Raw genomic sequence first — 24865 nt, forward strand, 5'->3', positions numbered from 1 at the left:
TGCATTCTCTCCCTCCAGTAGGTGGCGGTAAAGCAGCAAGGAAAACGGAAACAAATTCATGACGCAATTGACATGCGACTCGGGACCCTGCGACAAAACGCGTGTTTGGATCACGGGTGTCAAAGCGTCGAAACCGGCCACTTGAACGCCGTTGTCGAACTCGCGAGATGGGTGAAAGCAGTCGGCCATGCACCGTGTGGCTGGGCTCGGAAACGGGCATTCTGAAGGGCGTCAGTGTGTCCCGTAGACAAGCCTTCAACTTCTGCAACAGCTCACAGCTGAGCCGCCAGCACGAGGTCCGGACACTGTGCTGGGCCGACGCGGCCGAGAGCGAGCTCCTGGTCGGCGCCGTAGACGGAACCATCAAGACATTCAGCGTGGAAAAGGGGGAATTTACCAACTTCCGTACCTGCGCTGATCCCGCCGAGGGCTCCTTCGTCGGGATGGCGGTTTTGGACGGCGGCTCAACCCTGGTGACATGCGTGGACAGTGGCGTGCTCAAAGTATGGAGAGACGAAAGCTCCGAGCCCACCACGGAGATCCGCGTGGGGAGCGACGTGGCCCGGATGAGACAGAACACAGAGCACCCGCACAAGGTGGCAACCGGCGGGAAGGACAATTGTCTCAAAGTGTGGGACCTCGAGAAGCCCGACAAGCCCGTTTTCACCGCTAAGAACCTGCGGAACGACTGGCTGAATCTACAGCAGCCGCACTGGGTCAAAGACATGGCCTTCATACCAGGATCCGACAAGGTGGTCACCTGCACGGGATACCACCAGGTGAGTCCCAAAGACTGTGAGAAGTACCAAAGAAAGTGCCTTGCTGTGAAAAGAACTCATCAGCTTTGCAATGCAAATTGTCGATCACTATTCATATTTGTCTCACCAGGTCCACGTGTACGACCCCTCCACACCCCAACGTCGTCCGGTCCTGGAGGTCACCTACGGGGAGTATCCACTGACGTCATTGTCTCTTCCTGCCACCGGAGGTTCGGTGGTGGTCGGGAACACGCACGGTCAGATCGCTGTGCTGGACTTACGAAAAGGCCTGGTGCGGGGATGCTTCAAGGGTCTCTGCGGGAGTGTGCGGGGTCTGCAGTGCCACGCCTCGCAACCCCTGGTGGCATCTTGCGGCCTGGACCGCTTTTTGCGGATCCACAGCCTGGAGGACCGGCGGGTGCAGCACAAGGTTTACCTAAAATCCCGCCTCAACTGCCTCCTGCTCGCCAGCCGAAACTTGGAGGATTTGGACGACGCCGGGGACGCCGGGCAGGAGGTTAAGGACGAGGACAACGATGTGGACGAAGTATGGGATGCTATGGTGCAAGTGAGGGAGCAAGAGGAGAATCTCACGAGGAAAACATCCGAGGAGGAAGGTGACAACTCCAAGAGGAAAGCATTAGAGGATGAGGATTCCAAGAGTGCAACTTCTGAAGAGGAAAGAGAGAATCCTGAGAAGGAAACACCAGAGGAGGAAGGTGACAAGTCCAAGAGGAAAGCACTAGAGGATGAGAATTCCAAGAGTGCAACTTTTGAGGAGGAAGGAGAGAATCCTGAGAAGGAAACACCAGAGGAAGCGGAACAGCCGAAGAAGAGGAGGAGGAAAAGAAAGAAAGCTCAAGCCTGAGAGGCGTGTTAAGAGACATTTGAAGATAAATGATGTCGTGGGAGTGTTCCCTGGAGGATTTGCATCTGTTATCATTTTTTTTAACCTTCATTAAAATGGCCTTTTTGTCCATTTTATTCAAGTGCCTGGAGATGCTTTGTAATGAATATTAACAGGGAAATACAATTCATATATGTAAGGAGGCAATACTTTTTTGTGGGTTTAAATTGTGTTTAATACACAACATTACATTAGTAACAGTCAAAAGTGAAATATGTCCTAGTGGACATTGAAATGTTTCTTTTCTTTCTTTTAGCAGCAACTCATTTGTAATTCTTCATCAAGATAAAACAAACATGAGCAGGCTTGTGAGACGTTCACTGTAAAACATTTTTTAAATGTTAAAAAAAGGCAACGTAACTGCGAGGTAAACATATGTGACCTCCAAAGTGATCACGTGTTTTAAATGAGGCAAAAGTTCCCTTTGTGACCTAGTAAACGTTAAAAATGTCACATCATGCGTGAGCTTTGCTGTGAGGCTAACAAGTTATGTTAAGTTCTCATTTCTTGCTGTTTGAGTGCCGGAAAGGTAACAAGAATGGCTAATGTTGACGACTTCACAATTACAATATGTTCCCGTAAATGACCAATAGATAAACACAAATGTTTGAGGAAATGTATTTAGTTAAATTAATAATAGTAGGTAATTTTGGTTAATTTATTTATTAAAACAATATTGTTTTAATTAAATAATTGGTTAATTATAGGATTAACCAATTGAATGGACGTAATATCTATTTTTTAAGGTATTCTAATATAAAAATCACATTTATATCTAGGTAGTTTAATTGATACATTATAAGATTTATAATATTACAATTTAAGTAATGAACAGTATTTAAATGTTATACTATCATTAATATCATTTATAAATATTAAAATAAATGTTTTACATTTATCAGACCATTTGCAGCACTGTAACCTCTGATAAGTTTTGTCAACATGATTCTGTGCCCGAGTCAGGTGACAATTAAGACTGAGAACGACAATTGGACCAAGCAGGTGAGACACTCACGGGTTCCCATCATTTCCATCGCGGCTGAACGTTCGTCTGGCCAGCTTCTCCGGATCGTGCGACGCCATGTTGCTGAAGTCTCGGAAAATGTCCTGAAACGTTTGGTCGTCTCCTGGAAGAAGCGCATGGACGCCGCTGAGCGAATAGCAAAACGAAATTTTTGAATTTCACTGCCTTACCCGTAGCTCCGAACGCTCCTTCGGAATCTCGCATTTCCTCGTTCATTCGGGCCATGCGTAGCCTGAAGAAAGAAGAATAAGCCAAGATGACTTTTTAATGTCCACCTATCAAGTGTCAAATTAAGTGAGTCATCTAACCTTCGCCTTCACTATGACATCACAACTGGGCTGATTTAAATAATCCCGCCCCCACATAGATCTTCTTAATAGATGGAATATTTTTAATGATCCATTTGGGCAGAGTTCAGTCCCCAGAATGCAAAGAAGCACCCCCAAAGTTAAGTAAGCAAACCTACAGTGTTAGCACAGATTAGCATTAGCCAACCACACTAACTCACAGCGTGACAATGTCCGCGTGCGCCGTCTCCACGGCGATGGCCAGTGGGTCGCGTCCGCTCTCGTCCACAGCATACTGGTTGGCTCCTCGCTTCAGCAGCAGACACACCTGCCTGTGGCAACCAATGGGAACGTCACAGTCTGTTTGTTTATGTAGACGCCCGTGTGTGCGTGTAGTGACCCGGTGTGTCCGGCGGTGGCTGCTGCGTGGAGAGCTCCTTGCCCTCTTCGGTCTCTGTGGTTAACGTTGGCGCCGTTCTGCAGCAGGAACTCGGACGCCAACAGTGACCCCTGCAAAGAAATGTGACATGACTCAAAATGGTGCAGGAATAAATCAACACTTTTTGTATTATTCCTTCTTTGACTTAAAAAAAAAAACCTCTCATAATAATGTCTTCCAAATTGATTTTAAAAAAACAACAACTATTATTAAATGAAGATGACTTCCTGCTGTGCACTCACCCCTTGCGCGGCCCCGATGAGAGCGGTGCGTCCTTCCTCCTGTCCTAAACTCCCGTTTACCGGCGCCCCCTGGGCCAGCGCCGCCACCAAGGCGACCAGGTCTCCAGCCACGGCGGCCCGGTAGAGATGCGACAGTGGCGAAGCCTCGACGTCGTCATGAAGCACTTACACAAAAGGATTTAGATCACATTAATGATGGGAAGAAACAAGTCTTGAAATAATCCACTTTGTTTTTTTCCCTACTGAACCTTACTTGCGCCATCCTTCCGCCTCACAAAAGCCTTCTCCACATACTTGTCTCGTATCCAAGCCTCCTTCTCAGCACTGACAAAGAGACGAGCGGTCACTCATCGGGTATTGAACGCAGATTGATTGACAGGCGTGCGGGTGTTTACTGCGGGCTCTCCGTAGTGGGTTTGATTCTGTCGTGACACCGCGCCTCGTAGATGTTGTTAATGGCGTCGTTTCCCAGGACGCACAGTAGCTATGACACAAAGACAGGGAAGTCTTGTTATGGTACGGAATGGTGAACCCCTTTCACATGGTCAGTGCTGCTGAGCATGACGACAGAATTCACACAACTCCAAATTGCAACTTACCCCTTAAAAAACATGCAAACGATAAAATGTGAAAGGAGCTAATGAATGTTGGCATCATTTATGGGTGATTTTTTTTTTAACCTTGAGTTGCTCCGCTTCCCATGAGTCCAGCGTGAGCGAGCGCACCTTGGAGACGTGGACACCAAGACTCCTGCACGCACCAACACACACAAAAAAAAAAAGAATGTCTCAATTTTTTTTTTTTTTTGGGTATACGTGGTACTTGACTATGTGTGTGAGTGTATACCGGTGAATGCCGGAGCACTGAATGCACACGGTGATGCCCAAGTTGACGGCCGCCCATCGCGGTTCCTCCTCGCCGCAGTCGCAGCAATGGCGATTGCCGGCACCCTGCAGAGCCGCGGCCAGCACCGCCGTCTTCTGATTGGCCGCAGCGTTGTCGCCGCCGCTCGACGGGTGGGGCTCCTGAGGCTACAGGAGACTTTTAAGAATATTCTTCTTATTTGTACAATTGCCGTGATGAGGTAGCAGAGTGAACGAGGAGCGTGCCTGTGCGGGAGCGGCTTGGCCTCGCTCTCGGTACGCCTGATCGATGCTGCCTTGTAACGCTCCCATCCACGCCAGCCTCACGTGCTCAGAGTCAGCCTGAAGTGCACAGCACCTGATGGGACATAATTATGGGTGCAAATATGGGTTCACGACAGCATACTGTGTAATTAGGGAGACACCCAATAAACATTTGTCTCGTCTTTAGTTGTGATCGATTTTTGACTCACTTGTGAACAGACATCAGCTGAAAGCAAAATCGTCGGTCCTGGTCGTCCAAAGACTTGATGGCGCATAATCGCAGGTCCTCAAAAAGAAGCATAGACGCGTCCTGAAGGGCCAATGGGAAAATTAGTTGTCAACACTTCCTGTCATAAAAATGAACGGCATACATATTATATAACTTCATGATCAATGGATGGATAAGAATGGTTTACTTTGTGTGACTTCCTGTAGATGAGTTGGTTGTCCCTGATGGAGAACCAGCATCTGCACAAGAAAAAAAAATAATAATTCAAACATGTTTGCGCTTTTGGCTCCCTCTTGTGGAATCTTTTGGGATTGTCTGCGTTTGTGCCCCTTAAAGCTATGGTCGCTTTTTTCTCCCCACTAGGACAGAAATGAGTAGATCATCAACACAAGGAGATATGTGACCTCTTCCACGTTTTCGACTTCCTTCTGGATCGTTTGAAGAGGTAACCTTGAATGATGTCATCATTCCCAACACACAATCGGAATAGCGTCTCTCCGGAGGCATCCTACACACAAACACACACGATTTGCGATTTTTCCACTGCCAGAGATGTTTGTAGGCAACTTACTCGTTGCTGAACCAGCAGGTGATTGTGCTCCAGCTCTTTCCTTTTACTCGCGCACTCGTCTGACCGCTCACACAACTGAAGACAGAGTCAAAAGAATTCAAACGTTCAATTCGCAATTCAATTTTGTGTCGTGAGCGATTGTGTGTTTGCATCCGACCTGCGTGGCCATGACCTTCATGGCGGGCTCAAGGTCTCTGAGCAGGTCAAAGCCTTGATGGAAGTACGTCAGCTGAGCGTTGACCAAGGAGAACACCTAAACACAATAGCACACCTTAGTCATACTTTGCCACTAATGACAATAATAATTTTTGTAGGAACTACCGTATTTTCCGGCCTATAAGGCGCACCGGACTATAAGGCGCACCTTCAATGAATGGCCCATTTTAAAACTTTATCCTTATATAAGGCGCACCGGACTATAAGGCGCACCATTAATGCATCATGTCAGATTTTTAATCCAAATCAAATCATTCTCCATTTTATCTTTTTTATTTCAACTTCAGACGGAAACAAACTACTTTATAATCATAAAATAATGATCCATAGTCTTTTTGAGTCATGATTCATAGTCTTCAGCGGGCCACTTTCATGACACAATGCTTTGGGGCAGTTTAAATTTAGGAATTTGGTCCATATATAAGGCGCACCGGGCTATAAGGCGCACTGTTGGTTTTTGAGAAAATTTTAGGTTTTTAGGTGCGCCTTATAGGGCGGAAAATACGGTACTCATGTATGCGTTTGTCTCCACATAGAACATAATACTGCAAAGACAATTTTTGACTTAACTTCTCCTTTAATTCGTGAGAGTAGGAACTGCGTCCCAATATCAATACTAAGTAATAAATGGCTCACCGAGTTCAAAACGTCCACCTTCTGCTGAGTCTTGAACGTGTTGAGCTGCACGACAAAAAAATTAAAAAATATATTTATGTCCATGTCTTGTGTGTGTTTTCACCATTACCTGCAGACAATAATCCAGGGCGAAGTGCTGATAGCATTTTCGTGTGGCGATGAGCAGGTGACTCGCTCTTTCGGCCTCCGCAGTCTTGTGTCGAGACACCTGAGCGTTCTTCAGAGCCGCCGTGTCCAGATCGTCACCGATACGCACAAACTCTTCGCGCGTTTCCGCCAGCTGAGGCAGGAATCTTAAAAACAAAAATAATCAATTGATTATGTTTGAGAGACCATAAAAAAACCACAATCGGTGCTTAGGATTTGTCGTGTGTACTTACTGCTTGCACAAGCTGCTGAGCTGATGACTGATGGCTCGCTGGCTCTGATCAAGCAACATCTGAAAACGCACACACATAAAAGCATGACTTGCGGGTGTCGGCGTTTGTGTGTCTGCGTGTGTGCGCTCTCACAGCGTGGAAAGTGAGCAGCTCCTGCAGGCCTTCCTTGAATTGGCTCAGGCAGTTCTAAGACATGAAAAAAAGATGCAATCATTCTAAAGTGCCACTTGCGGTTCACAGGCGCCCTCTCGTGGCCGGTTGAAAAATCAACCCATACCACACACAAATTCATTTAAAACATAAAATGCAATCAAACATAAAAACAAAGGTTTCCAACTGATCCTCACCGATATAACACCGTCCTCCTTGTGTCGTGTGAAAAGCTCGGACAGGCCGGCGAGGAACATCTGATTGGCTGTGTTGTACGCTTGTCCTGCCTCCACCATCTTGCCGCACAACCTCATGACCTGATTGGGGGCACGACATACCAATATAGCAATGGCGCATTGATTTAAAATATTAAATCCAGTGAAGCCTACATTATAGTGAATTGAGACGTTTCATTTGGGCATACATGTTTGCTGCCATCTTGTGGCATCTTGGTGCTAAGGCACAATGTCTCAATGAGTTGAGGATACATTTAAACAAAAGTATCGGTGCCAAGGAATTTTTTTTGGAAGTGACAAAAGAAGTGATTTGTTGCCATTTTGAGGCATCTATAGACCATTCTTAACCGTTGGTGCGGATTCTGGCTTATTCAGGGTAGAGTCAGTGTCCCACCTTGTCTAGTTGTGTCTGTAGAAGAAATACATCCTCCTCAAACTGATCCAGGTTCAGCCTGAACAACACAACACACGAGAAATGAGGCATCAGTCCATGCTCGTCGGCGATGGCAACTCATCGGGCGAAAGCTGCTCACCTGAAGGCAGGAGAATCCGAGACGCACTCAGAGAAGTCCAGCAACGCGTCCATGTTGAGGGCCTTGGAAACTTGACCGTTGCCGAATGCACTGTCCTCACACTAATCTAGCCGGATACTTAACACTCACCAAGACTGCTCATAGTCAAAACAAATCCGTCCAACATACAGGCTAACGACAAAGACGAGATTTACTGTTTTTTTAAAATTATTTGTGTTGCATGTAGCTAAACTTGTGTTGGCGATAAAACAGCTGTCAACATCCCATCCATCCAAAAGTGATGCTAACGCTGACCGCACCGCGCTGCCAGCCCACATCCGGGTTATAATCGGCATGCAGAGACATCTAGCGAACGGGAGCGGGACCGCGTCCTTTAATTTCAAAAACCGGGGCAGGTAAATGTTAAATGTTTTTACTGAAAATAAAGGAGAGTAATGTAAATTTTACATCTTTAGCCACTCTGGGTCCGTATGCTGTTTGGGTCGCTAAAAACACCGGCCGGAAGCGCCAATAGTTGCCATAGCAACGCCGCCATATTGCTCAGGTTAATGACGTCATCAGGATGCGCGGGTGGCAATACACACAAACCAACTAATAGTGAAAGATCGCAACAATTACTTTAATAAACTAAAGTTGGAAGGAATTTTGCGGTAAGGATATTGGCAACCCAGACTGATGGATTTTTGCTCCACAAATTCTTCATTGCTTAAGTGCTCATTTGTATTATATGTGAGTAAGACACACGACAATAAACATTGACAGAACAAGTCAAGTATTTTATTGAAAAACAAAGTCAATGGATGCATCAGAAATCAATAGAAACCAAAATGACGGTGACATTATCAGCGCAGCCCCGTCGCACCGCCTCGCTGGCCAGCAGTTGGCAGGCCGCTTCATATTGCTCCTCCTTGTCTGTCAACTTACTGTCCTAAAACCACACAAAGCTACATGTGTGACATCTGTCATGTGTAGAACCACAAAAGCCCCGCCAGTTTTCTTTCAAGTTGCCATTTTAGGCTCATGACTAAGCAACAAAAAAAAATTGGTGCTCATCTATCATCACTCACAAAAAGTCTCAAGATGTCAAAAAATACCTGAAGGACATCAAGGACAAATCGGACAGCTTCATCAGCGGAAAACACTTTGAACAAGCCGTCACAGGCCAGGATGATGAACCTGAGGAGGCCAAAGTAGTCATTATCTGCTTCTTCATGTGTGTGTGTGTGTGTGTGTCCCTGTTCTTGCCTGTCATTGGCCGTCAGCTGACACCTCCTGAGATCTGGGGTGGAAATGACGCCGCATCGCTTGTACTGACCGTCTCCGATGGAGCGCGACACCTCCAGGACGCCAAGCACACGCCCCTCTCTGCAACAAACAACACCATAAGTCCAAAAAATACCCACGGCCGTAAAAAACAAAAAGAGAGAACATTGTTAAGTAAAATCTTCATTAGTAATTCCGACTTGGGATGTTACATTCCAAAGGTACATTGATGGCGGTACCTGACGGTTCCTCCGGCTCTCTGGATCCTCATCCTCTCCTCGTATATAATGGGGTTGTGTTCTCGACTGAGCGCCAGCGTGGTCGGCCGCCTCTGCCGCCCCTCAGGGGCTTCTCCCTCCTCCTCCTCCATCCGACACATCACCGCCTGCCAAGATGCTACATTAGAAACTCGGAAAGCTTTTCTTCGATATCCCTGATATTCATCTTAAGTCTCAGCTTTATCAAAAGCCATTTGAGGATTTATTTGACACACTTGAAATTACCTTGCTGTCTCCCAGGTTGGCCACGTAGACCACGTCATCCAGCACTAGCATGCAGGTTGCCGTGGAACCATCTTTCCACGCCGGTTTTCTGGGGGGGAGGTCCAAAATAAGAGATCAGATTTTTGTGAAACATATACAAAACACTGAAGGTTTGTTTTTTTAAAAATTAACTCCCAAAACAGCAGCTAATCAGTCTTACTGGCTGGATGCTTTTTTCAGAAAGTCCTCGTCCGTCTGACGGAAAGTGTCCACCAGGCATTTTTTAATCAGCTTGTCCAGGTTCTCACTCTCAACTTAAAAAGACACGCAAACATATTTATGTATTCTGCATTTTCCTGCATTTTGTTCCCGCATCCATACTTCACAAAGACGCTATATTTACCGCTCACCTCGGGGAAAGTTTTTTGCCAAAATGTGGTGAAGATGTTCGGCTGCAAATCGTGACGCCCGAGTGCCACCATGGCCATCAAAAACGGCAAAGTAAGACGCCCCAGAACTTCGGAAACATCAGACAATATCCACAAATATTAACATCAGGAGAGAAAAAAAAATTCATATCGATGTTTATGTGCGTAAATAACGAAAGTCTTTGTTACATTTGCGCTGGCAGCGGCGATAAACAGGTGCTCATGTCGGGAAGTAGAACGTGAGCATCCTGCATTTCTTCACGCTCGCCGCGCCTCGCGGCCACGAAGCCTCGCAGCATTGGGAGACCTGAACATGCACGCACACACACAAACCGAGTCAATCAAGCTGCGTCATGGATGCCATGCATTATCAAACATGGTGGCAACAGCAAAAACCTTCTCTACAAACTTTCTTGACCTCCTCCTCTTCTGCTTTAGACGGCACATCACATTCTTCATCCTGTCGTTTTCGTTTGGTGCTCTTCTCCTCGTTGATGGTTTTGGATCTAGGCGAGACTGCAACGGCGGCCGAGCCAGGTCCTGACAACACACAAAAAAAACGTGGTTAAAATGTTGAAGTCTCAAAAAATCTGGAAATTTTGTCATTTTACATTTTTCAAACGTATAGGAGCAAACTAAGATAACATTGTAAAATCAAACAAAAGGCACCTTGAAGTTATTAATATTATTATTATTAACAGTAATAGAAATAATTGGCAAACAGTAATTTAAGTGGTAACCTATAACGAGCATTTTATGAGGTGACGACCACCTCATCATTTGTCATTAGACCAGGGCTACTGCCGGGGTGGTCTTATCCGTTTACCCGAGAAACCGCCGTCACTCACCGGTCTGAGTGGGCTCTGGTAGATCGTCGAATAGATCCATTCTTCTCCGGAGCTATCTTAGCTTTTTAGCTCCTCTGTCAGTCTGAACAGGCGAAGGTCGTACTCGCAATAGCGAGTATGGTTTACTAAAAAGTGATATGATTATAAGATTAAATTCCCTTACTAGGTTAAAAAAATTCTTGACGCTATATGGTAAATTTTTCATAAATTAAAGCTAGCAACTAAAGGCACACTGCAAGTAACTGAAGGTGGCGTCTTCTTCGTCTTCATCTTAAAATGTTGGGAGAGCTAGAGTGACAACTGCCCTCTAACGGTTTTGCAGTTAACTGCAAGTAGCACCGCAACTATCGATAATGAATAAAAACAGAGTTATTGCTTTTGCCGCAGTATAATATGAATAATAATTTATTTATAGTATTAATAAACAAAACAAAAATATTTTACGGTGTTATGCGAAACCGCTTTGCTTTTAGACGCTAAGTACTTCATTTCCCATGATGCTTTTCGGCCAGGGGAATGGTTCTGCACATCCCCACCACCGAGGACTTCGACTATGTGTTCAGGTAAAGCGTTTGCCGCCATGCACGGATTTATCGTCATCGCCATCCTTTTCGGAAGTTGTGCGACTACGTCTAACACCAAAGGTGAGTGTATTTAAACTTTTAATTCAGACAGAAACCAAAGTTATGTGGCCCAAACAATGGCAACGCTAGCTAGCTCGTACGTTAATTAACACACCCTTGTCAAAGCAACAGCAGGTGATTTCCGGTTGTATTTTAGACTAAATGAACCCGAATTTTGCACAAAATGGACCAAATAAACACAATTTGTTTTTTAAATATCAGAAGCATAAAAAAGCCGAAATATTTCCTCTCTACTTCAAAGTATCTTGAAACTAACGAATTAGCGCCCCCTCCTTGTTGCCCTCGTCGTAATATAAACCCAATGCAAATTCTTTTTGAAAGCGACATTTGGGGGGAAATAGACTTATGTATTTGTATGCAGATAGTTTGATAAAGAAAATGAAATTACAAGTACAACTCCAAGTTTTTCCCTTCACATTGTTTGTGTGTTAATTGTGATATGATTTTTGTTTCCAGTACCACAGTCTTCCTACAGTGCCTTCGAAAACTACGCCACGTACATATGGCACAACCGGCTGTACCTGTACGTGGCTGCCGCGCTCACCTTTGCACTCTGTTTTCTGCTCAAGATCCTCCTCAAGAAGGTGCATTGGCGAGCGTATTCAGCAACGTTAACCTTCGTTTGTGTGTCAGCAGTCATAACAAGACAATAACACCTATTTGTTTTGTCTATTAGAAAAGCCTCTCCAAGGATGTTAGCCGCTTGGTCCAGGAAGCTCTCAAGAAAGACGATCGCTGTGATGAACGTGCTGCAGTTCACGTGTCGGGAGTGAAAATCTTCTTTGGCTCTCAGACTGGAACAGCTCAAGTATGAATATATATTTTTTTTACACTGATCACTAGTCCGTAAAGCTGAAATCTGCATCAAATTTTCAAAGTGGGAAAGTTTAAATATACACTTTGATATTATCAATTAGTTCCGGCATCGAACCTGTAATTCACCCCCTACCCTTCCTCTGAACCCGGCAGAGTTTTGCAAAGGAGCTCTCAGCAGATGTGAGGAGTCTGGACCTGGCGACAGAGGTCATCGACATGAAGGAGTACGATCCAGACGATCGGCTGGCTGATGAGGTAAGATCGAGGCTCCTTTGGCTAAGTTCCGAGTGGGCTTTCTTTTGATTCTGTTGTTTGTGTCACCCAGTGCGGCAGCAAGTGTGTGTGCGTGTTCCTGGTGGCCACTTACACGGACGGGCAGCCCACGGAAAACGCAGAGTGGTTCTGCAAGTGGCTGGAGGAGGCGTCCACAGACTTCCGTTACGGGAAGACGTACTTGAAGGGTCTTCGCTACGCCGTGTTCGGCCTGGGCAACTCCCTTTACGCCACCCACTACAACACAGTAAGGCTGGGCCCATATGGACTAAATGCACTATTTTTTTTTTCACGAAATATCTCAAATACAGACAAATATGTCCGTTTTTGTGTTGCTTCTCTGTCTAGAAGGTGTGATAAAAATTCGTGACGTACAACTTCTCTGTCCAGGTAGGCAAAAATGTAGACAAGTGGCTGTGGATGCTGAGTGCCTCTCGCATCTTAACCCGCGGCGAAGGCGACTGCAACGTGGCCAAGAGCGTCCACGGCAACATCCAGGCCGACTTCCAGGCCTGGAAGCTCAAGTTCCTCAAACGCCTGCGGGTTCTCTGCCAGGGCGACGACGACAACTGTTGCGGGAAACGCAAGGAAGGCGCTTCCTGCATCAAGACGGACGAAGTGGAAGAGGAGATGAAACCAGCTCTAGATAATAACTATTGTGAGGTAAGAGGTTCAGAAACAACTACAGCCGTTAAACAAGATGGTGGCAGAGCGCTGCTTTTGTCCCAATGACACTGCCCGACTCACTTCAACACGGCTGTGGCGCCATCTTGAGGCGGATTGTTGCCAAATTATGAAATGAGTTGAGGAGCTTCATTTGGACAAAAGTAGTGATTTTTCTGTTCATTCATATGAAATATTTATCAGGTTGTTTCCCCAACATGTGCATCGTGTAAGTAGGGAATGAAATAAAATTCAAGACCCGAGGAGTAAATATTTGTCACGGGCTTCCGTCCACACGTATGTACGCGTACATAATGCTACCGTGCGTCTCTCTTTAGTCGCTTTGGTTCCAAAATGTCTCCACACGCCTAGCACCGTGACATTTCTGTCAGCTCCTCTGTCCGTCCTCCAGACGCACTCTTTGCTCTTCTCACCAATCACTGCATTTTCACACGCGCACGCGCCGACGCACATGCACACACACACGTAAAGCCTGTCAGCTCACAGATGACCCGTTGTCATGGCAGCGGACACCTCGGGAGACGACTGTGTCGCCAAGACTTTTTCCCGGCGGCAGCTGACAAGCACGGCCGTCATCTTTTTTTCCCCCAGCCTTTTAAAGCGATTTTTAGTTTTACACTACTTCCAATCTGTCATTTGACGGCCAGATGATGGCGAGAGGCGTCTTCAACACAGATGCGGTTTTCAGGTCATTAAGGGAGATAAAAGTTGCTAATGATACATTTCGTGTCAGTCAAACAGTCGCATGTACGATGCAAAGCGTCACATTTACACAAAACCGGTTCTGTCGCTCATTAGTCGCGAAAAGGAAACAAGGTGTTCTTATTTCAAGGCAAACTTTTGCGCTCCAACTTTTTCAATGAACCTCATGCTCGTTTTCGGACAAGTATCATCCACAAAAGTGCAAATGTTTCCGATTTGTCATTTCTAATTTTGTGCTCCATCTCTGAAGTCTTTCTGTCTTTGCGGCACGTCCTCCAGGAGGAGCCGATGGAGTCCAGCAGCGACGAGGACGACTCGTCAAGCTCCCCTTCCGTGTTGGACGTGGAGGATCTGGGCAGCCTGATGAGTAGTGTCAAACAGGTCAGCGCGCGGCCCGTTCTTATTTGCACGCCTCGAAAGCAGCTTCGCCTCGCGCGGAAACGGCAGATGGCTCGGTAGACTCCACACGCCGAGCCCTGGCGTCAAGACGGGGCTTGCGTAAGAGCGCGGACGCCCACCGCCATGACGGCTGACTCAGGGGACATATCGTGGAAAATGCAAGACACTATATAGGATTTATTTTGAGTACATTTCTCATGTTTTTCTAATTTTTTTTCTTTTTCAAAAAATAGGCAGCTCTCTTGAATGGAGAAGTTGAATGATGGAAAATAAAATTCTACTGATAGTTGATATCTATCTGTCCATTTTTCCATCCCAAGCTTGCCTTGGAAGGAGCTTGCATTGCAAACAGTGCCAACCTGAACAATTAGAGAATCCAACCTTCTGATTCATTTCATGAATTGAATTTGGAAGCACACCTAGACCCTGTTTTGTGTTTGTTTCCTATTTATCCGAATCCAAAGCCAACGTGTGTTATAAATATTGATTTTGGAGCTGGGTCAGCAGCCTCAGTTAATTCCAAAAGTGGTTTGTAATACTAATATTCCTTTTTGTATCTTCTACGGTCTGTATGCAGTCCCAGACTCCCTCAAGCGATGGGCGGGTAGCCAAGGGCTCCAGGAAGGTGGCGAGCAAGAGCCAAGAAGAAAAAGAAGAGCGACGGGAGATGATCACCCCCGCCCTGAGAGAATCTCTCAGCAAACAAGGTAGCGCCGCTCCGCCGTGCTCCAGCGACTCCCCAATGTAGCAGTGAATGGCTTTTTTTTTTTTTTTCCCCCTCCACGGGAGCATCTGCCAGGTGTTTGTGCGTCATGATAATGATAATGATGATGGAGCCAGAGCGTCATTACTCGCTAGTAATAAAAACAACAGGTTCTAAAGGGAAGGCGGCCAGATGTTTGCCGCCACTTGTCTCACCTTGTCCCCACAAGGACGACAAAGTTTGTCCTCCAACTTTTCGTCATTTTGCCCAAAAGTCAATGACAATGCGATCAACACCGCCAGAGGGCCGCTTACCCGCGTGTCGCTTTTTTATTACGGTTGGTAATGCGAGACTCGAGAGCCAAGCTTTCGGAGCCATCTTGTGACAAGCGCAATGCGAGACAACGTTACTTTTTGCTCAAGGTGTCTTTGGAACGTTTTAATTTAGCACCCGAGCTGCCGCTTTGGCTCGCTTGCCCGCGTCTGGCAGCTATTCAGCTTCTTCTCCCGCTGCTAGCCTTCCACAACAACTGCGCTATAAATAGCAACAAGTCACTCCTGTCCACCCCAAATGTTGACCTGCTGCGTTTTGTTAGGAACGCCGGGACATTACTTGCTGTCATTGTGCAACGCTGCTGGAGAACAAAACACTCTTCGCTATCATGAAACCTTTAAGAACCTGTGAGAAGTTGCAAGCGTGTCATTCAGCGGGGATGTACCTAATGAGCTGTCCCGTTTGTTGTCGCAGGTTACAAGTTGATTGGAAGTCACTCAGGTGTGAAGCTGTGCCGTTGGACCAAAGTACGAGACTTTTAAAAAGCATTTTGTGTCGCATGATTGACACTAGCTAAGGTGTGTGTTTATTTGTCAATTGCTTTTTTTTTTAGTCCATGCTGCGAGGCCGAGGCGGCTGCTACAAGCATACCTTCTACGGCATCCAGTCCCACCGCTGCATGGAGACCACGCCCAGCCTGGCGTGTGCCAACAAGTGCGTCTTCTGCTGGAGGTAAGAACAGACGCTCCCCTTTAGTTTATTAAAAAAATAAATAAAATACAAAACTTGTCCGGCTAACATCTCCCACGCTCGTAATTGAGTGCGTGTCGTCGTAAGTAAGCAAGCAGCACTCGGTTGGCATGAGGCAAAGGTGGATGCTGAGTCACGGCGCCGTTGGCAACAAACGAAGTGTTTGTCAACCACCCCCCCGCCGAAAGGTCGCTGTCAGTGCACCGTTACCCCCCCCCCCCCCCCCCCTGTCGTCACATTTTTGCCACAAGTGGTAACGAAGGGCGACAGGACATCAGTTCCCCCCTCCTCGTGTGCACCCACCGTGCACCTCCTCCCCCGCTGCCAACCTGCAAAATAACTGACTTCAAAACAAGTGTTAGGGACTTTTTTGGAACATAAAATCATTGAATCAAACATTGTAAAATCAAGACCTCAATTTTATGAAGCTCCTGTACCTTCCAATTTTGCACGTGTACCTAATGTTGTGTCCTCTTAAGGAGCAAAAGTTCAGATGAAATCCATTTGGACATTTTTTCATGTTTGCGTGGTTGCCTGCCATGACCTCAAGGCACCACACCAACCCGGTGGGCACCGAGTGGCGCTGGAAAATGGACCCCGCTGAGAAGATCCTGCAGGAGGCACTGGACAAGCATCAGAACATGATCCGACAGTTTCGAGGTCAGTGGTGCAAGATGTTCTCCAAGGAGCCGTCCAACGTTTCTGTCAAATTTCAAGCACAAATGAAAAATTCCTCCTTGACTTCACGGCAACGGGTTTTTTCTCACCAGGCGTCCCCGGCGTGAAGTCGGATCGTTACGAGGAGGGTCTGACGGTGCAGCACTGCGCGCTGTCCCTGGTGGGCGAGCCCATCATGTACCCCGAAATCAATCGCTTTGTCCGCCTCCTCCACTCCCAGCGCATTTCCAGCTTCCTGGTCACCAATGCTCAGTTCCCCGAGGAAATCAGGTAGCGTTGTCTTTCCCACTGCCTCGTAGCCAGCTGCCATCATTCGGTGTCGTGTTGTTTGTCAAAGATTTGCAAAAGTAGCAATCCGCGGGTATTTTCGCTGACTTTGCTGATTACTGAGCCATTTTATTGGTCGTTTGAATTTATTTTGCCAAACTAGGTATTTGCTGCAAAAATAATACTTTTGAGTTTCTGGGACTGATTTATTGAATTTTTATAACTTCCCATGAGAAATATTGCTTTTGGTTTTTGTACAATTTGCTTCTGGGCAGTTTTTGAGCAAATGAATCGCAACATTCACTATATATCATATCAATTTTCCCCGTTGACATCATTTAAAATGCCATGAATGTGTTCAGCGACACTCGACTTGGCCAAATTCCTCCTCCACAATGTCTGTGGGAGTTAATTAGTGAAGGCTCAGTCGTTTGCGGTGCTTTCAGGAGCCTGGAGCCCGTCACTCAGCTGTACGTTAGCGTTGACGCCAGCACCAAAGAGAGCTTGAAGAAGATTGACAGGCCGCTCTTTAAGGACTTCTGGACGCGATTCCTGGATAGCCTGAAGGCCCTGGCTGAGAAGGTAAGACCACTTGACCAGATGACAAACTCGAATCCTGTCACCAATGGTTGCGCTTGTTCACTCGAAAAATATGTACTCATGAGAAAAATGGCATCGTTATGAGAATTCAGTTAAAAGGTGTCATTAAAAAAAAATCATTGCATATTTATATTTATCGGAATTGGAAAGAAAATTAGCGATGCTTGACATATTCGTTGAAGTCACTAACCTATAAAGTGAGTGTTTGTGTTTGACAATAAATGCCAAAACACTTTGGCCGCATCGATCCACTCTTATCGATGGCTTTAAAACGTCAAACTTTTGTGTCTGTGCCCTCCGGATGTGAGGCTGTGCCAGCGTGCGTCCATTTCTATTTACAACGTATCCGTCTCTCGCGGGACCGCTCGGATAAAAGGTCTGGCTGGCCTTTTCCTTTTCAAGAAAAGAGACAAAAATCCATTAGCGCAGCCGGCGTCCCGCGGCAGCCTGGCCCGCCTCTGTCGACGACTTGACGTGTACTCTAAAGAAAGAGTTGTTTATATTTGACCTTTTGCGATAGCTACAAATCTGCAATATAGAGTTGGGCTTAACAATTAATACAATTAATTTTATTTTTCATAATTGGTTACCAATCAGCCCACCGATTATTCAAGTAAAAAAAAAAATCGCTTTCTGAACTGTGGTGTCTGTGACTTTGGGAAGGCGATCACGCAAAATCTCGCTCTATAGCGAAAATCCAGCAATCTAAAAATAAACGCGATCATATGATGATGAAAATTGATACGATTTCCACAGTCCTAACGGGCCCCCCGAAGGCCGTGCGGCCCACAGCGAAAATGAGTTTGGCACCCCGGCCGACGTCATCCTGCACCATTCCAACAGCCCTCGTCCAACATTTTCACCGGCTTTTTTTGTAATCTGCCCAGGGAAAGTTCACAGTGTACAACGTATTCCCTCATCCAATTGCTTTTGTTGTAGCATTAAAATGCCGGGCGACCCCTCCCTCCTTTTCCAGTCTATTTCTATTCCCTCTCTCGGCGCGCACCGCAGCGCTGCGGCGGCGGCGGCTTTCGTGCGGAACACTCCGAATTGTGTTCCCAGAATCAACAATCAACTCTTGGCCAAGCACCAAAGAGGAAAGGGGTTTTTGTTTTATTACAAATTACATTTCAGGACGTCCTTCATCGTCGTCCCCTCACTTCCTCGCCTGCCCTTGTTTTAAAAACAATCTGCCATTTTGTCTAATTTACATAATGGAGTGGAGTCATTTTATTGTTGTCGTGATTTTTTTGTGTGTTTGATTTTCGCATGTTTCTGATTCATCTGTGTTTTTTGCGGGTACAGAGACAGAGAACGGTGTACCGCCTGACACTGGTCAAGGCGTGGAACGTGGAGGAGATGACGGCCTACTCGGAGCTCGTCGCCTTAGGCCAGCCCGACTTTATCGAGGTCAAGGTAGGATATGGTTTTTGTGATTGTTCGAGTGGATTCGTGCGCTTTGCTTGGCACGCGTCCACATGGCGGCCATCTTGGGACATCAGTCAGCCAAGTCTCATATTTTCCTTTGATAATGCGCCCAAATGCCAAGAGCACCCGCGGCTGGTTCTAGCAAAGTTGCTGGCACGCACTGTGCTGTTTGTGCAGACTTCCAACTTATTTTTTCATGAAGCGTGAAAAACGGAGTATCTATTGATATTTTATTTCTGAGATATAATTGATCTGTTTAATTCAGGCAAAAAAAAAAAAATCATATTTTCACAAAATTACTTTTTTTGCTATTTTAGAAATGTGATGATATTTTTCTTTTTATAGATGTTTTTGTAAGATTTTTTTTCTAATGCTTTTGTTACCACCTGCTTGGCTTGCTCTATAGTTTTTGTAATTCTTTGAATTTGTTTCGATTTTTTCGTGACGCGCCAACTAAAAGCATGTGAAACAAAAACACGAGTCAAAACTCAAATCACAACTTGTTGTATAAGAGTAAAAAAAGCCCACTAAAATCGTATCTTGTCAAGTATTAGGATTCCTTTTTAGCGCAGCCACAAAAACACGAAGGTTTCATTATTTAAGAATGTTCCAGTCCTTTTGCATGCAAGTCTATTTATTTTTGAAGACGCCGATGAATAATTGACTTAGTGAGGGACTGGTGACACGTGTCCTCATCAGCCCGCGTTTGTCCTCTCGTCAGCAGCTCAGGCTGGATTGCTCAAGTGTCACAATTCGGATATGCGGAAAGAGGAAAAAATCCGATGTGCAAATCTAGACGTGGAGAAAAATACAATGATCAGATGAGATCGGATTTTGGCATTTCTGACTGCAGCTTTTTCGTTATTGTCACTGTCGTTGCGTAGCCCCTTGACACCAAGATGCTACAAAATGGCGGCAAATCACTGCTTTTGTCCAAGCGAAGCCCTACAATACACTTAAAGTTCCTTGACATCATATCGATGGCAACAAAGCTCTACTTTTGTCTAAACAAAGCTCCTCTATTCATTTCAACTTAGTTCCTTGGCAACAAGATGAAAACAAATTACACACCGTTGCAGACGATACCATTTCTGTACAAGGTCAAAAATGGCCACAAGCGAACTGAAACGTTTGTCCTGCCGAGGGTTGACTCGATCTGGCAAATGATGGCGATTGGCTTGTTCACACATCACACTCAAATTATATTGTTGTGCCATCCCAGAAGGAAAGAGCACGCGAGGCTCTTTGTTGGCATTTATGAGGCAGCCTCTCGCGGGAGCACGTCCTCTTTTCCTCTCATTCATAATCAAGAGCACGCCGCGTTCCCCCGGCCTCTCATTTCCCCCAGGGTGAGCCCGGAGTCCGTTTGCAGTAATCAGGCGGCAGAAGGGGCTCCCTAAATGATGATGGAAGGCGGGAGCGAGCAGCGAACCGCCGCCCGCCGCCTCACACGTGTGACAAACTGGAGTAAATAATTGAACGAGATTTTTTCTTCTTGTAAGTCTTGCGTGAGGCATTTTGTTTTTGCGCAGGTGCCGGGGGTGAGAGGAGCAAAGCGACTTCCTCGCAGGTGTTTGCTCTGGTTGTTTTTTACAACAGTGGAGTGGATGGAATAGCAATGCAGTGACATTGCAATAATGGCGTTTACACAACTCAGTAGTTTAGTTCACACAACTAAGTGTGTGCCATGGCAAACACTGCCATTTTAAAAGTTTAGTTGGGGCCCCGCTATGCCTCTTCTTCTTGCATTTTATTCCCCCGCGTCTCTTCCAGTAGAGCTCAGTGCTGCCACGCAGGTTTGTGGCCCAATGGGTTACTACAACACAGCAAGTGAGATACATGAGGAAGATACTTTTCTGTTCACACTGTCAGTTTTTAATTGGTGAAGAAAAATGCGGCTGCTGATGCATGGTCATATGCAAAATGTGTGAGGCAAACACTTTAGTGCATGTAAAGTACGACAGCGAGTCCAAGGGACGCATGGGCGTAATTAGAGACAAAACTTTCTGACTCGGTGTGACAAGCGTGTTTCTTGTTATGAATTATCTTTTGGATTCTTGCTTACTTTGCGCTTTGCTACCACATTAAAACTAACAAGCTCAAGCTCAACCTGTGTTAGCGCATCCGTCCTCCTCCCAGCGCCTCGCCTGTTGACGTTTTGGTTTGCTCTTCTCACAGCTTTTTTTTTTTTTTTGGCTCGTCGTGCCCGCTTACCCGGTGTGAACTCAGCAGGCATTTCATTAGGAAGACCAATCTATCTAACAATGCCCACTGAAGTTGTAAAAGTTTAGATGGAGACTTAAATTACAAATGTATTTTTCATACGCATTTCAAAATGTAGTGTCAGCGTACGTTGCTTGGAGACAGTGATCTCTAATCTTTATTCTTTTTCTTTCCTTCCTCTCCCTTCAAATATTGATTCAAGCGCGCTGTTTACAAGTCCGCCGTAGAGAACGTGGCCGCGCTCCTTCAAAATGATATCCGCTATCGATTAGCACGGCGACCTTCTCATTTGTCAAGTGCTGACTAATGTTTCCAACAATAATGCTACCTGACTCACTCAGTGGGGACTTCTATACCTCGAGTGGGCTTACCCTAACGTCCCTTTATGATTGTGCGGTATTATTTCATCTCAATTTATCCGCAAAAATACTAGCAAAATAAATACTACGATCTCAACAGTCGACATTTAAATCACAAACATGATTTCCTTTCCAAATAGAAAGCAATTCACCGCAGACGAGTGCAGTGTGTTGCATTCCCGGTGTGCCTAATGAAGCGTCCAGTGAGTGTACATAATGTGTTCTTTAATTTATCAGGATGCGTGTGCTTGCAGTGCAGAAAGCAAGCAATAATTGAATTCAGTGTCACATTTTCTTCCTTTTTGTCAGAGGAGATTTAGTGTGAATCGTTTTCTTCTCTTGTGGTGTCTCGTGCTCGTTGGAGGGCCGATTGATTGTCTGGCTGCCGCATCAATATGTGTTATTGATTAAACACACACCGCTAAATTTGCTCTCAACACGACCCACTCCATATTTTATGCCCCTTACGGATTCACAGACTTAAATGGTGTGGGGAAAAAAATCAATAGCGGATAGAATATATTTCTTACATTTGCCCCCAAATTTCATCTGTAGCCAGGAATTTATTTGATCCCCCCACAAAACCAGCAAAATGTTTCGGGGAAATAATTGCAGGGTTTAAAAATATCACAAAAATACATCATAAAAAATGTCGATGCTTTTTCACATACGTTAGCATTATGCTAGTGGACTTTTGATTGACGTTTATGCCCTTCAAAGGCAGTGAATGAATGAATTCCCCCCACCCCCCCCATGTCATGTTCAAGGCTTTGACTTATTAACAAGCAAACAACTTCAATGATGGGAGCAAAAGCCAGCAGTCACATGACCTCCCGAAGGATACGCGGCTTTTCATATATCGCAGCCATCATCCGCTCCACGGACCCCGCCGGCCGCCGTCTGGGCTTGTATCTACCGGGTGATTTATGGTGCCTCCCCAGGTGCAGCCGCCACCATCTATTGCGTTCCGAGTGCACAAACAATCTGCAAAGGGAAGAAATGTCAGCCCTCCAAAAAAAAAAAAAAGAATCCAGTCACCTCGACGCACCGATTTCCAATCATTACAACTACAGGTTTTGCTGTCTGCAAAAACCCACCGAAACCAGTTCTACAAAATCAATTTGAAGTCTTCCTGTGTTCTCAGGGTGTGACCTACTGCGGCGAGAGTTCGGCCAGCAGTTTGACCATGGCCAACGTCCCGTGGCACCAGGAAGTGGTCGCCTTTGTGCAGCAGCTGGTCGACATGCTGACCGGCTACGAGATCGCCTGCGAACACGAACACTCCAACTGTCTGCTCATTGCCCACAACAAGGTAGACACTGAATGTGTCCGGTCCTTTCCCGCCGACTCTTCCTATTTAGTCCCGCTTCCACCAATGAATCCACTTTTACAGTTTTTAAATGGAGCTTCACACATTTCATACGGCCCATCGCCTTTAATAGTTGCGGCTCGAGTACGTTTCGCTGCGGCTCGTTTTCTTAAACCACATCACGTCTCTGTTTCTTTGGTGGGGAAACAGTTCAGTTGAGGCGTGGGCTGATGTTTGAATATTGAATGGTGAGTCATTGTCTTGATGTTCGTGCACGCACGCACACACACACACGCACACTATTATAATGTTCCGTGTCGGTTTTTTTTTTTGTATGTGTGTGTTATTTTTCCTTTGGGCACCACCTGCAGATGTCATCCAGCGGCACTGCATGGGACCTGAGCGCCACTGCACACACGCACATTTACACACTTGTTTACTCATACACACACACTCTTACATGCACACTCTTACTCACTTACTGTATCTCTCTTTTACAGACACACTCACACCTCAATCACTCTTGCATACTGTGACACAGACACACAATCAAACAGTTCCTCTCTCTTTTCATCTTCTGGCTCTCTCACTCACTCTTCCACACAATGAATATTTGAACCCCCTCCTGTTTCCCGTCCTGCGCTGCAGTGGCCATTTGTGCGACAGCCTCAGACTTTGCTTCATTTGCACGTCCTTCACGCCCACGCCTGTCAGCGTTTCCTAATATACTCGCGCACACTCGCAATCTTTGCACTTGTAGCCCAGATTGCCATGTTGCGGCCTGATGCTTTTTCTCCAGCAGACACGCTGGGTCTGAGCTGTCGCTCTTGTCTTCCTTTCAAAATGGACGCTGCTGACTTGAAACTTTGTCCTCGTACTTGATGTTTAAAACCAAAATGGGTCCCTGCATATTTGTGGATAACGTTTAAAGGAATCATTTGACTGCGAGAAGACAAACATGCCCATGTGGGTTTATAAAGTACCAACAAGCGATCACGCGCAAAGCATAAAGGTTCTTCATTAGGTACACCTGGACCATATCAGAGTTGGAAAGCTCTCAGGACAATGCATCGTTAGATTTGTTAGTGCAACATTTTAGTGGTTAGAAATGAGTGTGAAGCCCGTGATGGCATGTACGGAATGTTTGTCCCGTTAGCTTTAAGCACCGTTTGCGCCTCGGCGGACATTTATTGAATCTGGCTTATTGAATCCGTGCACAGTGGGAAAGACGAGAGGTCACTTGCTTATCTGCTTTGCTTGGAGTGGCGAGACGCACGCACACACACACACACACACACACACACACGCACACACACACCGTGCATCAACCTCCTGTGGGCCCTTTAACCAGATGGATGGCGGCTGGGCTACGAGAGTCATGATTGATAAGAAAGGAAGATGCCCAGAGAGGAGGAAGGAATTTTCACATCTTAACAAAATATAGCACAACCTTGAAAGTTTGCTGACATTTATTCTGGAAGAAAAATGACCACAGAAGATAGCATCTGGACAGGAAGTCAGCAGAGAAAAGACCACGGCGGGATTTGCGTCTAATCATCCATGTGCTTTGTCGCTCCTCTCTTTTCAGTTCAAGGCGGACGGCAAGTGGCACACTTGGATCGATTACGATCGTTTCCAGGACTTGGCCAAGGCTCACCAGGAGAGCGGCGGCCTCAAGACTTTCTCTTCGTCCGATTACGTGGCCCGGACTCCCGACTGGGCGCTTTTCGGGGCGAGCCAGCAAGGCTTCGACCCGGCCGAAACCCGTTTCCAGAGACGCAACAAAGGCAAAGATGTCTCTGGATGCTGATTACACTGCATAGATGAGGACTTTTAATTGGCTTTTACTCTCAAGACATTCCCTTTCCTCATTATTGTGCTGCTTGCTCTCCCTCCCTTTCTCTTTCTTTTTTTTTCTTTACATTTTTCTAATGAACTGACAGAATTAAATCTGGTGAGCGTTTGATGCTGGTTGATTAAATTAAATTGATCTTCTCTGCA

The 24865-nt window shown here is 46.0% G+C and overlaps 4 protein-coding genes across 6 annotated transcripts; 2 read left to right on the forward strand and 2 right to left on the reverse strand.

Annotated features, from left to right (window-relative positions):
* Window positions 1-58: 58 nt before the first annotated feature.
* Window positions 59-1742, forward strand: wdr74 (WD repeat domain 74). Its single transcript, XM_061281524.1, has 2 exons — window positions 59-779; window positions 889-1742. The coding sequence occupies exons 1-2, from the start codon at window positions 168-170 to the stop codon at window positions 1624-1626; spliced, it is 1350 nt and encodes a 449-aa protein (XP_061137508.1). The 5' UTR covers window positions 59-167; the 3' UTR covers window positions 1627-1742.
* A 73-nt stretch (window positions 1743-1815) lies between these two features.
* zgc:162872 (BAR_ACAPs and ArfGap_ACAP domain-containing protein) lies at window positions 1816-8051 on the reverse strand. The gene is made up of 22 exons (XM_061281490.1): window positions 7736-8051; window positions 7597-7654; window positions 7164-7283; window positions 6949-7002; window positions 6817-6875; window positions 6546-6729; window positions 6437-6481; window positions 5742-5837; window positions 5585-5659; window positions 5418-5521; window positions 5201-5252; window positions 4994-5094; window positions 4767-4878; window positions 4504-4688; window positions 4338-4407; window positions 4053-4141; window positions 3911-3981; window positions 3658-3821; window positions 3377-3486; window positions 3198-3308; window positions 2860-2921; window positions 1816-2792 (listed from the first exon to the last, which is right to left on the reverse strand). Exons 1-22 carry the CDS (start codon window positions 7786-7788, stop codon window positions 2677-2679), a joined length of 2091 nt encoding a protein of 696 aa, XP_061137474.1. The 5' UTR covers window positions 7789-8051; the 3' UTR covers window positions 1816-2676.
* A 439-nt stretch (window positions 8052-8490) lies between these two features.
* On the reverse strand, window positions 8491-11043 carry ilkap (integrin-linked kinase-associated serine/threonine phosphatase). Of its 3 annotated transcripts, none has more exons than XM_061281533.1 (10): window positions 10757-11043; window positions 10305-10448; window positions 10098-10215; window positions 9891-9997; window positions 9701-9794; window positions 9502-9589; window positions 9238-9383; window positions 8981-9100; window positions 8830-8911; window positions 8491-8663 (listed from the first exon to the last, which is right to left on the reverse strand). In XM_061281533.1, exons 1-10 carry the CDS (start codon window positions 10794-10796, stop codon window positions 8541-8543), a joined length of 1062 nt encoding a protein of 353 aa, XP_061137517.1. In that variant the 5' UTR covers window positions 10797-11043; the 3' UTR covers window positions 8491-8540. The 3 variants fall into 3 exon arrangements, with proteins under 3 accessions (XP_061137517.1, XP_061137518.1, XP_061137519.1); XM_061281534.1 differs by having other exon boundaries at window positions 10327-10448; window positions 10757-10773; XM_061281535.1 differs by lacking the exon at window positions 10757-11043 and having other exon boundaries at window positions 10318-10450.
* Window positions 11044-11258: 215 nt separating this feature from the next.
* tyw1 (tRNA-yW synthesizing protein 1 homolog (S. cerevisiae)) lies at window positions 11259-24828 on the forward strand. The gene is made up of 16 exons (XM_061281481.1): window positions 11259-11400; window positions 11857-11984; window positions 12077-12208; window positions 12370-12471; window positions 12542-12736; window positions 12880-13152; window positions 14155-14256; window positions 14852-14981; window positions 15725-15777; window positions 15864-15982; window positions 16551-16660; window positions 16771-16948; window positions 17392-17527; window positions 18851-18961; window positions 22700-22867; window positions 24453-24828. The coding sequence occupies exons 1-16, from the start codon at window positions 11310-11312 to the stop codon at window positions 24672-24674; spliced, it is 2250 nt and encodes a 749-aa protein (XP_061137465.1). The 5' UTR covers window positions 11259-11309; the 3' UTR covers window positions 24675-24828.
* Window positions 24829-24865: the final 37 nt, after the last annotated feature.

This window comes from Syngnathus typhle, linkage group LG6 (genome assembly GCF_033458585.1).
Source record: "Syngnathus typhle isolate RoL2023-S1 ecotype Sweden linkage group LG6, RoL_Styp_1.0, whole genome shotgun sequence".
Classification (NCBI taxonomy): domain Eukaryota; kingdom Metazoa; phylum Chordata; class Actinopteri; order Syngnathiformes; family Syngnathidae; genus Syngnathus; species Syngnathus typhle.

Excerpts from the sequence above, each read along its gene's own strand:
- wdr74 (XM_061281524.1), top strand. The coding sequence starts at position 168 with ATGGGTGAAAGCAGTCGGCCATGCACCGTGTGGCTGGGCTCGGAAACG. Across the intron at positions 780-888 it reads CCTGCACGGGATACCACCAG|GTCCACGTGTACGACCCCTC; the intron begins GTGAGTCCCAAA and ends TTGTCTCACCAG.
- ilkap (XM_061281533.1), bottom strand. The coding sequence starts at position 10,796 with ATGGATCTATTCGACGATCTACCAGAGCCCACTCAGACCG. Across the intron at positions 9,590-9,700 it reads CTGAAAAAAGCATCCAGCCA|AAAACCGGCGTGGAAAGATG; the intron begins GTAAGACTGATT and ends CCTCCCCCCCAG. Across the intron at positions 8,664-8,829 it reads TTGTCCTTGATGTCCTTCAG|GACAGTAAGTTGACAGACAA; the intron begins GTATTTTTTGAC and ends GTGTGGTTTTAG.
- zgc:162872 (XM_061281490.1), bottom strand. The coding sequence starts at position 7,788 with ATGGACGCGTTGCTGGACTTCTCTGAGTGCGTCTCGGATTCTCCTGCC. Across the intron at positions 3,982-4,052 it reads CCCACTACGGAGAGCCCGCA|TGCTGAGAAGGAGGCTTGGA; the intron begins GTAAACACCCGC and ends TCTCTTTGTCAG. Across the intron at positions 2,922-3,197 it reads CACGCGGACATTGTCACGCT|GCTACGCATGGCCCGAATGA; the intron begins GTGAGTTAGTGT and ends TTCTTTCTTCAG.
- tyw1 (XM_061281481.1), top strand. The coding sequence starts at position 11,310 with ATGTGTTCAGGTAAAGCGTTTGCCGCCATGCACGGATTTATCGTCATC. Across the intron at positions 11,401-11,856 it reads GACTACGTCTAACACCAAAG|TACCACAGTCTTCCTACAGT; the intron begins GTGAGTGTATTT and ends TTTTGTTTCCAG. Across the intron at positions 13,153-14,154 it reads TAGATAATAACTATTGTGAG|GAGGAGCCGATGGAGTCCAG; the intron begins GTAAGAGGTTCA and ends CACGTCCTCCAG.